Raw genomic sequence first — 13249 nt, forward strand, 5'->3', positions numbered from 1 at the left:
GGGACAGCAGCGAGGATCCACGTAAAAACAGAGACGACAGCCGATGGCTCGCTCCACCTGCTGCAGAATCACCAGAGAGTCTACTGAACAGCAGCTTTCAGCCATCTCATCCTCCTCATCCTCCATCAGAGCTGCAGAAGGTAAGAGGATCTGCACACCGCTGACATCTGCAGACTCGTTCACATTTTAGAGCTGAACAACAAATCAGCTAATAGCCACGATTTACCAGTTTTCATTCCTCATTATCATTCATGCATCAATTTAACCCCCAAAACAATAATTTCCTGTAGCTTCATTTCAAAGCAAAAGCCACCTAGAGTACAGTATCACACACTGATGCTAATTTTTACTGTCTTGGTTTGAAAAATCCAAACCCTCTAGCTGGTTGCTATTAAAGTTTAAGACTCCCAACAAGCTGTGTGAGCAGAACAATAAATACAAAGAAACAGTCAGAGTTCAGGGCAGGCTTTAACAGGAAGAATAACAAAAATGAATTCATCTAAAGGATGAGTCTTGGAAAAACCTATCCAACTTGGAAAACGTATCGTGGAAATCGTGTTTCCATGCCTAATTCTTAGCTCCTTTTTAAAAGCAGTGGTTCATAGTTAAATACTTTGGAGTCAGAAATACACTTTTAACGTTTGATTTCAAATTCTAGTCCAACAAGAGCCTTTGTACATGGACCTGGGCACCATAAAGCGAGTAAGCCAACACTTTAAAGAAACTTTTGAGTCAAATACTATAAAGGCTAGAAGATTTTTACATTAACTAACTGATTCAGCAGTAATACATCAATAAGCAGTTCTTATTGATGAACTCAGGGTTCAGTACCTTGTCCAAGGATACTTTTAACGTGCAGACTTGAGGAGCCAGGGCTGGGCCGACAGTGATAAATGGACCTTTAAATTGGTAAATGACCCACTTTAGCTTCCAAGCCACCGTGACCTGCATTTGAAATTTATGTTGTATGACCGCTCATGTCATATCAGATCTGTAAAACACTTAGACATTGGGGGTGTGTTTTTGCCACGTGTTGAGAAATGGAACAGCAGTCTGGAAACCATGTTTGAGCATGAATGAACATAAAAACAAAGATAAGAAGGACACGTCTTGCATCAAGGTGACCCCACACATGAGCATGCGCACAAGATAAGCTGGATTTTTATGACTATGTGGGAAAAAATTATGTCAAAAGTTGTGGAAAACAGTCATTATACAGTAATTCCATTATATTACTGTTAAGAGGCCAGTCATACATTCTCTGTCATATACTCATTCAAGGTGAAAATGTTATTTACACTGACAGCTTTTTTTTTAGCCTACAGCTATTTCAGGTTCCATGGTGATGCAAATTTGAGTCTGTATAGGACTTTGATGTGGCTATGTTACAGTTTGATGTGTTGTTCTAGAGCAGGGGTAGGGAACTCCAGGCCTCGAGGCCCGGTGTCCTGCAAGTTTTACATGTGTCCTTGATCCAACACATCTGATTTAAATGGATAAATTACCTCCTCAACATGTCTTGAAGTTCTCCAGAGGCCTGGTAATGAACTAATCATTTGATTCAGGTGTGGTGACCCAGGGTGAGATCTAAAACCTGCAGGACACTGGCTCTCGAGGACTAGCGTTCCCTACCCCTGTTCTAGAGTCAGCAGATTATGGCTGTGACTTTCTGTCCAATCAGAAAACTTATATCTTTCAGGTCTCTGTGAGCTGATTGCCCCCCCTTGAACATGGTCCGCCCTCTGCTCTTTCTGTCTGCTCTCATTGAACTTGCATGTAAGCATCGGCACAGCAGCCTAGAAGATCTGAATAGAAAGAACATAATTAAATCTGAACAATATAAGGATGAAAAAGCAGAATGGCTCGAAGTTTTGATGGACAGATATTCCTGCCATCTTTGTAAGAACTGCTAAATGATGACATCATTCTGATTCAGTAAAAGGACTAGATGTTACAATCCCTGATAATGCGAGAAGTGTTGACTAGTTTATTGACAACATGCTGTTTTATCCTTTCATGAAGTCGACACTTGAACGTGCAGTATTTCCTGTTGAGGTATAGCTCACACCCGTCATCTCGTGTCTGCATGTTTTCAGGTGCTCAGCAGATAATTACACCGTCCTCAGTATTGAACATCAGCTCATGCCCCATCACGTATTATGGAAAGAAGTATGAACAACTCTATGTGAGTAGAAACGTGATGTTTCAGGAGACTTTTGTTATTTATTAATGAATTAAAGCAATGCTTGACTTATGTGTAACATTTCCTATTACAGCTCATTAATAAATTGGTAATAGTGGAGTAGTATGGTGGAAAGAAATATGTAAATAGCAAGTCATTTAATTACCATTATGATCAGTGATCATGCCCAAGTAATTATCCTGTGTCAGCAGTGGTTATAGACGAGTTGTTACACTGAAAGTTATGTAATTGGGTAATAAGAGGCAATAAATCATGTGGCAGTAATGTGGAAAGAAACACACACCTATGAGGCAAAACAGTTACTAATTGTAGAGAAAAATTGTGTAACAACGTAATAACCTTGTGGTAATATAACGATACTATCTCTGCATTCAAGTTTTTATATACTGATTTGTGGTAGTAACCTCATAATAACAAGTTAATATTGGTTGATGTTTTTAATATATGAGGATACCATTACCGTGTAAAGTAAAGTTTGTTCTTGATGTTTGTCTCCCACCTCCACAGGTGAACATCACGACTGAAAACTTTGCGCTCTGCTTTGATGGTTTCTTCAAAACTCAAACTGGAGGAGACTGTCTTGTGGGGCCTACAGCCAGCTATGTTACTTTACACATAGATTCACAAAATTCAAAATTGGAATCACAAGTCCACCAAGAAGTGCCATCGATTAAGGCCAGCATGGAATGCAGCTTGGAATTCTTCATGGAGTACACCAACACGACAAGTGTAAGTGTTGTTGATTGACATGACAAATCAGACTTGACTTTTAGAGTCCACAGCTTACAATTAACTGCTAAAACAATGATATCAAGCACCCTGATAGTGTCTGGATCTTTGTTCACCCTTTACAGGCCGATTTGTATTTGTTAAGTTTTGGGAAACAAGCAGCTCTATTTGTGTTCACAGATGTGACAACTAAGGTGGTGAGTATGAGTTTGTATGTAAACACTTGTGTGGTATTTAGTGTTTTTACCCCTGAATCACTCTACAGCAGTAAGTGTAGGGTGTCAGTCTGCTGTTTACCTCAGCTCTCAATGCGTCCACATTTACTTACTTTCTAGCGGTAAGTAAACTTTGTAAAGTTTGTGAAAGGAGTCCGATACGAGTTGCTGAGTCAGTGAAGCTCATTTCTGTCTGATGACAGTAATGACAGTAATAGTCAGCATTTCTTTGAACTGGATCTAATATTTGTGGACACTTGGTAAATAAACTCTCATGCAATGTGAGAATGTAGTCAAACTATCAGAGGGAAAGTGTGATGTTTAGGACACTCAAGCCTAATATTAGCTTGAATATTGCTAGCTTATAACCAGCTATTATAGTGAGCTTGTTGTCAGATGTTCAGAGACGGGATAAGCAATGGTGACATTATCTGAAAAATGAACATGTTTATGCATGTTTTTTGTTTGCCCTGACTTTAGTTCAAGAGGTGAGGTGGAAATGCGTTAGGAGGCAGCAGTGGTGGAGGGGAGAAATGATAATTGGTCATCTATAATTTGAAAGATCGATTTATGATCCTTATATAAAAAAGTAGTTTATAAGGCGTACTACGTATCTGGGCTGCCACTAATCAATGTACATCTGTAAGTACAACATTGTTCTTTTCTATTAGATAACCTACAGATTACTTACTGCACCTTTAATATGTCTGAAATGATTTGCCTCAACTCTGAGATCATAACATGAGTTTTGTGCGGTTCTGCTTAGGACTTTGAAGTTCACATTGGTGGTACCAAAGTTACTACAGTGTACAAGAATACAGTACAAGATATCAGTGGATGCAGACACTCAGGTTGGTTAATCTCAGGCTCATTATTTTGACTGTGGGACTCTGACACAGCGACTACTGTGACTTTGTGCTTGCAGTTTGTTGCTTTTTAAACTAACGTAAACTGTCCCTCACTTCTCAGGTACTGCATATGAACCTGACACTGTGGTGAGCTCTAATCCAGACACCTGCTCCATACTCACCTGCTCTGAGACTGCAGTCCTTGAAACCCTTGGTTGTGGTCCACTGGAGCGTTGTCAAGGAAACAACACGTGAATATAGCCCCGTTTATATTTAGAAGAAAGAGCTAATGCGTTAAGGAATTATTTTTTTTAAATGTCATTTAATTAATTAAATTTTTTTAATTTTGTGTATTTGGTCTCTTCCTCATCAGTGGCTTATGTGGTTAGTGGTTGATTGTTTTCTTCTTTGCTTCCATCAGCTGTGTAGTGGACACCACCTGTACTGTGACTGGCCCAACTGTCATCAACGTCCATGGCCAAGTCAACTCCATCAAGGATCGGTGTGCCTACTCTCTGGTTTCGATTCCGTCAATCCCAAACTTCTACCTCATGGCAAATTTCAGAGACCGCCGCCGTAAAGATGTGAGCTTTTTGGACAGTGTGATACTGCATCTAGATGGGCCAGGTGTTCATAGTCACCTGGAACAAGGCGGGACAGTTTGGGTAAGCTACCTCAGGAAAACTAAGGGTACATTTTTAACCATATTGCAATGTACATTGTTGCAGCCATTCCCCGACTCTCAATGGTCCGCATGGCAATTAATTAATGGTCATGACAATTCAGTCCATTGTTAGTCAGTGGTGCTAGTTTAGGTTATGCAAACAAAATGCTGTGTCTCCTCTCATCTTTCTTCTCAGGGCTGTTAGAAGCAGTTCTTTCAGAGCTGCTGAACTCAGTGAAATCAGCCTGTTTATGTGTTTGGCATGTTTCACTCAGTGTTTCCTCCACTTTGTCTCTGCTGTGATGCAGCTGAACGACTCCACGCTGACCCTCAACAGCTCATCTCAGCTGGTTCACGGTGTGCAGCTCTCTAAGGACCAAACTGGAGTCACTGCCAAGCTGTCGCTCTCCAACCTCACCATCTCTGTCTTCTTTGACGGCGACACCGCACAGATCCACTTAGAAGGTACAGAAGATAAAGTTCAATTCATGTAACATGAACTGTGCTGTTATTTTTTGACCTGCTGTTATTTATTGGCTGTTTGAATATTGATGCTGATCTGACTCATTCTGTCCTGATCCTGTGCAGGACCTGCTGGTTCATCTGTGGAGGGTCTGTGTGGAAACTCCAGCAGGTCTCTGAGTGACCTGAGACTCTCTGAGTACAGCTCCACCAGGTAAGACCTCATCACAAGCTCAGAGTCCCTCTGACTGCTGCTGCTGATGTTGCAGATATTCTGTGATTGCATGAATGAGCCTGAACTTTGTTGTTTGTCGCCCCCTAGCTGTGAGATGCAGTACAGTGAGCCTGCTGACAGCACGATCAACTGCACCAGTGTGACTGAACGGTGAGCAGACTGATCCTGTTTTGTAGCTTCATTTCTATGGTGAATTACATGGTACATCACATGCGACTGCAGCATAGATGGAAGATAAACACAGCTGATTACAGATTATTATTTTATTGTCTTCAATTTTGTTTTTCTATCTGTGTTACAGCTGTAATCTCCTGAAGGAGGCGCCCTTCTCCTCCTGTAACAGTGACATCGACCCAGAGCCCTACATAACCGCCTGCACCGACACTTTGTGTAAATATCCTGCAGTGGACGGACTCAACTGTCAGTTCCTGAAGGCCTACACCAGAGCCTGCAGTCTACACAACCACACTCTGGATGGCTGGACATCAAAGACCGGCTGCTGTAAGACCTTAATAAGACCTTAATAAGACCTTAATAAGGCCTTAATAAGCTCTCCTTTGTTAAAGACCTGAACTGTGGATTTTTAGAGCTCACATGTTTTCAGGATAATACATCAGTGTGTTCCTCTGTAGCCTCTGAGGCCTTCTGTCAGGACAGGACCTGCAGCGATCACGAGTTCTGTGGTGAGAAGACGGTCGGTGGTGACACTCGCTGCTTCTGTCGGGCCATTTTTGCCTCCAAGTACCAAGCAAACAACTCTTTGGGTACGACAGCTGTGACATCATCATGACAACAGGGCTGAATAATGGAGGAAAACTTCTAACTGTGATTTTTCTGACTGATATTGTGACGTTCAGGTGATCCAACGGTCTGCATGCAGGACTCTGGTTCACTCACTCTGGTCGGTTGTCTCCTGGAGGACAAAGGCATCGACTACTCTACCTTACACCTCAACGACCCGACCTGCAGGGGTCAGGTGGACGAGCTCACCCACATGGTGACCTTCAGCTTCAACAGCAGCAACAGCTGTGGGACGGAGGTCACGGTGGGTTTCATCTCCTGCTGTTTAAGCTTTGACCTCTGTGAATTCTAAAATTGTTGGTCATCTGAAGTTTATTCCAGGCAGTCAATCTCTTAAAAAGTATCAGATGTTAAAGATGAAACAATGAAGAACTTGCTTAGTATCTGATTGTTTGAACCTGCAGGCCAACAACAGCTACATCATCTATCAGAACACCATCAGGAGCCAGAATTACTCTTCTGATGTCATCTCTCGCCATGACCAAGTCCAGATCAACTTCTCCTGTGTCCACAGTCAGCCAAACATCAATACTGCGACCTTCAGAATCAGAGACTGGTTTGTAGTGGCTGCTAGCTATTGTTTGAATAATTTTAAGATGTGAGTATTGTTAACAGTGCAAATGTGTGCATTCTTTAGCTCCGTTGCACAGAAGATCTCATGTGGAGTTTGGAATTACACTCTGATTATCAAGGCCTACACTGACGCTGGGCAGACACAAGTTGTGCAGCTGAACAGTGAAGTGAGACTGAACCAGAGGATCTGGGTAAAGCTGGAGACTAATGGGCTGGATGGAAGCATGGTCACTGTGGTGAGCGACTCCTGCTGGGCAACCGACCAGGCATCACCTACCAGCAGTCCGAGACATGATCTGATCATAAACGGGTGAGAGAGACTCACAGAGTCACTCATAAGTCTATTTTGATCACCTTTATCAACTCCTCAATAAAGTGTATTTTCGTGGCTGTGAAAAGCTGTGCGAACCCCGCTGACCCGACAGTGGCGGTGGAGGAAAACGGACTGGGAACCTCCAGCTTGTTCTCCTTCAACATGTTCCGGTTCATTGGGGGTTCTGGTGAAGTCTACCTGCACTGCAAACTCCACCTGTGTCCCAAAGAGGACACCAGCTGCACACCGGTACGCCTCGCTGTCAAACACTCGTAGCAAGCGTGACCTAATCAGGCCCACCTGTTACAGGTGGGCCTGTTTTTTATGCACAACACTGACTATCTATTCATTGTTCCAAAGCACACCATTAACATATATGGTCATATATAATCATGTTGGTGCTTTAAGTAAAGCAGGTGTTACTTTCTAACTAAACACCTGATTTATTACTTTACCAAAATATTGGTTTGAGCTTTGTGAATTCTTGAGTGTGCCACGTGAACAACTCGCTTTGAAGTGTTTTTAAGAGACCATGAAAACCATGTTTAGAGTATATTGTTCTGTATATTTCTATCCTCACTTAATCACACTCACAGCACAACACTGAAAACATGAAGTGAATTCAGTTGCATTTGTTTGAACTTCCAGAATTGTAATGCAGCAGCTCGCAGACACAGATCTGTTGGATCCAAATACGAAGGTGAAGCCTCCATCAGCATGTCCTGGACTCATTAGCTAACTTCAGGTGACATATCTAATGAGCGGTGTAGAATCAGAATATCCTTAAATGCAGATGAGTAGATAAGAGGAAGAAGTAAGATTGGCTGAGAACAGAGGAGAGGGCGGGAGTGTTTTTCAGTCACAGTTTGGTTTGATTATCTTCCCAGGTGGTTTCCATGGTGACTACGACTGACTGACCAGGTTCCAACCAAATGCTGAACATTGTTTTTGAGGACAGTGTTCAGCAGACATACAGAGAGATGCTACATTGCTCCATCTTCTTTATTCAATTTTATTTATATAGTGCCATTTCACAGCAACAGTTGCCCTGAGGCACTTTATATTGTAAGGTAGAGGCCCTACAATTATCTTTATTGTTGTACTTTCTGCCAAAAAAGTAAAGAATGTGGCAAAAACCAGCCTGAGTTTGATTCTTGTTTTATGGCTCAAACACCATTCAGGTAGAAATCCAGTAATTATCCTGCTGAGGATTTCTTCTATTACGCCTCCTAATGGAGTCAAAAGCACACAGTGTATCACGGTCCTGGGTGATTTGACCAAGTGGTTTTAAGTTTTTGTCTGTTCATCTCACCTCAGTGTTTATGCAAGCTTTATGTTTCAGTTGTTTATAGCTTTCCCCACTGAGCACACAGTTTTTGATGAAAACAGAGAGGTGCAACCATAGCAACCAGGAAACTAATGTTGTAGGAGATGAGGAAGACACTCAATTATTTTAAATCTGGTTAGTCAGAATTTAGAAGTTGACCACACATGTATACAATACTACTGTAGATCAGCACCCCAGATTAGCTTTAAAAATAATTCAATAATTTTCAAACACCAAAATACTCATGAAGTTTATTTTACTGATATTTTCTTATAAAAGAAAACAAAACACGAAAAATTGTAATTTGATTTCAATTAATTTAAGTTAAATCTGTATGGAGTTTTTACTCCTTATATTCAGTAGCTCAGGCTTTTAAATTTCAGAGCATTAAAAACAAAACAAAAAAACTAAGCATTATGCAAAAAGACTACAAGAATTTATGAATTTATTTGGATGCAAACTTGTAGAGTTTTTGGGTTCATCACTTTCTCACAAGAAAACAGCAGAAAGATTTTACAGTTTTATCGTGCATTTTTCAGGATGTCAGTGAGGCAGTTTGAGCTTTGGTTAGCAGAGTTGAGAACACATCTGTGGAGGCAGAGAAATAATTTCAGGGAACTGACTGACAGGGAACCGGAGCAGCTTCTAGTTGTGTGTCTGAGGTCAAATAAAGGCCTGAATACTTGCAGATGATTTTGAGCTTCTAGAAATAAATTGAATCCATCATTTCTGATGTAAAAAATGTATTTGGTGACTCAAAGTCCTCCTAGAAGCAAGTCTTTCCACTCAGAACAGTTTCTTTAAAGCCTCCTGACACTTTAAACATTAGAAAAATTTATTTCAGTGGTCACCAGGGCATAAGGAGTTACAGGAATCAAGTTACATGTCTCCTTACACCTTTGCTATATATTAGTCAATATTCATGTCCATCTAAGTGTTTCTGAACATTCTCATAATATGTTAACAAAGCTGTGTAAAAGGCTTCATATTTATTGTGCAATATTTTTAATTGATGTTGCATAGATATATTATGTGGGGCATGTGTGACGCAAGAGCCCAGAATATGGCAACTGAATGTATACACAGAGGGAAATTCAGGGAAGTGCAGACAGCCGTGGAGAACGAGACCCAGCTGAAATAAATCATCAACAATGGCACAAGGAAAGCACAAGCACACCAACTTAAAATAAACCAAAAATGCAATAATTATATGTAAAGTTTATTTCTAAAGCACATTTAAGAACTACAGCTGATGACTAAAGTGCTGTATGTCTAAAATATTCAAATAACATAAAACATAGGACACAATCAAAGTTTAACTTCAACAAACAGTTAGAGTTGAAGCAATTGCAGAGAAAATTCTGTGTTTAATCCCTGACCACCAGATACAGCATCGAGCTCCTGTCAGAGCTCCACACTGCAGTGATAAAGCTGTGCTGCACGGTGGGGTCCTAAACAGAACCATCAAATTAATGACAATGATAACATGATCACATGCTTAACTTGTTACAGACAAATATACACAATACACCATTTACCTGACATCCTGTCAGAAAGCGCTGGAATTCACCCTACACCTATAAATTTCCATGGTGGATCCTAGATGCACTCCAGTTGTCGCTGGTGTACTGCCCACATCTCAACACTGGCCTCTGGGAACATACATAAATACAAAGTTGTGTAATGTTCAATTTGACAATCCTGTCCAACCTTTTAGAATGCAGTCTGTCACACTAGGCGTTTTTACCTTCACGACAGTGATGATGTCTTTCAGTTTGTAGCTTAGCACAAACACCCCAGTGAAACATGATATGATGTTAACTTTAATGTGCTTACCTTTGCATGAATTTCAGGACGACTTTCCTGCAAATGTTATGTTTTTGATTCTGTGAGAATCTCCCAAGCCTAGATGTCTCATCCAAGTTTTTATGAATGCCAAAATACCTAAAATTTGTCTTTGTGTCCTTGGATGATGATGATACAGTAACTGGTTTTTGTTTTTGTGGATATTTTGTTGACTCGTTTTACATAAAGGGGGTTTTCACATACTTCACTGAAGTAAAATTATAAAAATTGTAATGTCAAATTTTCTAGATTCACCACTCTGGTCCCTCAGAAGGTACCATCTGAGCAGAAGCAGATGGAGATGAAAGTACTGTTTGTTGTAATATGATGGCATTAACAGGACTCTAACAGTGTGACTACACAGTCAGCCCAAAGATGAGGTGCAGTGAGGGTGACATGAAAACTTTTCGTGCATGCAAAATGACATCATTACACTGAAAGATCATCATTTTACACTTGGCTCCACCAAAATCCCATCTCATGCAGTCAGGCCGGTTTAAAATAAGTTTCCTTGCACAAAAGCACAACCAGAAAACCAAGGTAAAATGTCGTGTGATTAAAAAGTGAGAATGTGATGAAGATGATGTACGTATGACAAAAATTAAATTTGAGTAAGAAATGCATTTTGAATGTACTCCTACTGTACTCTGTGGTGCTGTTTGTTAGCCAGAGTACATAAACGTACGCAGACAGATGTTCACCTTCAGAGAAACTTACAGACTTTACGGTTCTTGATTCAGAGCCCAAATGTCAGAGTAAAGGAAGGCTTTCAGAATGAATGCTTGTTGTTGTTAGCTGTAACAAAATCCCAGTGGGAACAAAATGTACACTAAAGTCCTTATTATCCAAACTGTTCCACATGTATCTGTGTACACTGAGTCAAAGCAACATAATGGGGTTTTTCAGATGAGTGTGTCAAGGACTGATAACAACTATGTAATACTGACACGATAACCTGTAATCATGCTGTGTACTCAAATGCATCTTTTGATATTTCAGAGGGCTGATAAAGGGACTGTTGGAGCTTTTCTTTCTGTTACGCCCAACAGCTCTGACATGAAGCTAATGCAAATGATACTTTTTGTCAAACATCAGAAAACCTGCTCACAAAGGATTGGATAAATGTGGCAGTGAGTCCAAAGTCTAAGCACAACGATCCTTCTAACATCTTTAAATATAATCACCAGTATTTTATATCCAGTTATGTTCCCTCCATTCATCCAATAAAATTTAAAGTTTTGGTTAGAGATGGCACGATACCACTTTTTTATGTCCGATACCGATATCATAAATTTGGATATCTGCCGATACCGATATGAATCCGATATAGTGTGTTTTTTAATCAATAAAACTGTTTTTTTTAATATCTTGCTGCATTTTGTATAAGTTCATACTCACGTTTAAATAAACAACAACACTAAAGCTATTCTGTTATACCTGCATGTAAAAAATACACTGCACCCAAAATATTTCATAGTTCAGCAACACTGATCAATCTAATAAACTTAAACCTACTCCATCCTCCCTATTCTGGTATTTTAAAGAGTACTTAGCAGAAATATTAAGCAACCTAACTAATAGGGTTGCAAACTCCCAGCAAAAAAAAATAGGGAACCACCCCCCACCCTCCACCTCATGATGCTTAATCGATGTAATCAACTTTAATTTGATGCAGGGTGAAAAAAAATGCACAGAAATAAATTATTTTTCAAGAATAATTAGATAGATTCAACATCTTTCTTCTACAGAATTGCAGAATTCACAGATGGTACCTTCCCAAAGGAAAAAGTACTATAGCTTACTAGGGTATATTAGACTTAACGGTTACTATATACAGTAATGGACTTCTATACATTTTACATCAGATTAAAACTTTGTGTGTAAGATTCAGATAATTATTTATTACAAGCTAGACATTTTAAATGAGAATAAGAAAGAAAAGTATGTCTTTGTGCCCCCTTTTCCCTGTTCATGCCCTATCGGCCCCCCTGGCTAAACTTTGCTAGATCCGCCCCTGCACAGTTACCAGCCGTCAGCTACATAGAAAAGGATCCTGGTTCTAGAAAGTAATATTAAATAAATTCTAACAACAGCTTATCAAGCTTAAACGTGCTGCTGTTGTTCAGCTGCTGGTTTCCTCTTTCTGGTGCAAAGTGGGCCAAAAACAAAGAAGAGAGACGGACTCGCGACAGAAAAGCCGATCAGCTGATCATTGATCAGTTTCAGGATTGAAGTAGCGGCAGCAGAGGGAGAGAGAGAAAAGAGGCAGTCGCTCCATATATCGGTTGTTAAGCTTAACATGGGAATGCTTTACAAACATTCAGAGATGAACTTACACACTTGCTTTACTTCTCTCTGGGATAACTTCCTCAGAGATGAAATGCCGGTTTGGTAGCGAGGCTACAAATACACACAGCCGCTCTATCACGTGATGCATACTGCTCCGACGTGCTACGGTTATGAGCCGAGTTACGCCGTGTCGCAAGTTTTGTGAGGTGTTTTTTTGATATTTAATGGATCGGATTACATTTTTTATTTCTCGCCAATATCCGATCCAGTAATTTAGGTCAGTATCGGACCGATACCGATACGTAATATCGGATCGGTCCATCTCTAGTTTTGGTTATAATTTTTCAAACTTCAATATGGCATGTGTAAACATACTAGTTTTCTTAAGTAAGCCTAAATTATTTCTGTTTCAGAATCAGAATGAGAATCTTTAATGTCAAGAACAACAAAAATTGTATGCAAACTGAAAAAAAATACTTTTTTATTGAACCACAGCTGTGCAAATGATCTGGTTTAACTTTGAAATCCTCAAAACTTGCAAAATGAAGTTAAAACTGAGGATTATCTTCCAACTTACAGAGACACACCGTGCCAAAAACAAAAGAAATCAGTTTAGACTTGAGAAAAAGACTCACTGATGCTCACAAAGCCGGAGCTGAAAATACAAAGTTAACAAAGCTTTTTCACATGTTGGGAACTGGAGTGAGAAGTATCACTGATACATTTAAAGACAGCCACAGTACAG

At 40.1% G+C, this 13249-nt stretch overlaps 1 protein-coding gene across 1 annotated transcript; it reads left to right on the forward strand.

The window, feature by feature from the left end:
- LOC100698698 (alpha-tectorin) lies at positions 1-8132 on the forward strand. The gene is made up of 19 exons (XM_019360303.2): positions 1-140; positions 1700-1776; positions 2097-2185; positions 2711-2932; positions 3058-3129; positions 3914-3998; positions 4117-4246; positions 4417-4660; positions 4968-5124; positions 5248-5335; positions 5444-5506; positions 5658-5857; positions 5989-6120; positions 6214-6401; positions 6562-6713; positions 6795-7040; positions 7130-7292; positions 7692-7788; positions 7931-8132. The coding sequence occupies exons 2-18, from the start codon at positions 1731-1733 to the stop codon at positions 7776-7778; spliced, it is 2364 nt and encodes a 787-aa protein (XP_019215848.1). The 5' UTR covers positions 1-140; positions 1700-1730; the 3' UTR covers positions 7779-7788; positions 7931-8132.
- Positions 8133-13249: the final 5117 nt, after the last annotated feature.

Source organism: Oreochromis niloticus, linkage group LG3 (genome assembly GCF_001858045.2).
Source record: "Oreochromis niloticus isolate F11D_XX linkage group LG3, O_niloticus_UMD_NMBU, whole genome shotgun sequence".
NCBI lineage: Eukaryota > Metazoa > Chordata > Actinopteri > Cichliformes > Cichlidae > Oreochromis > Oreochromis niloticus.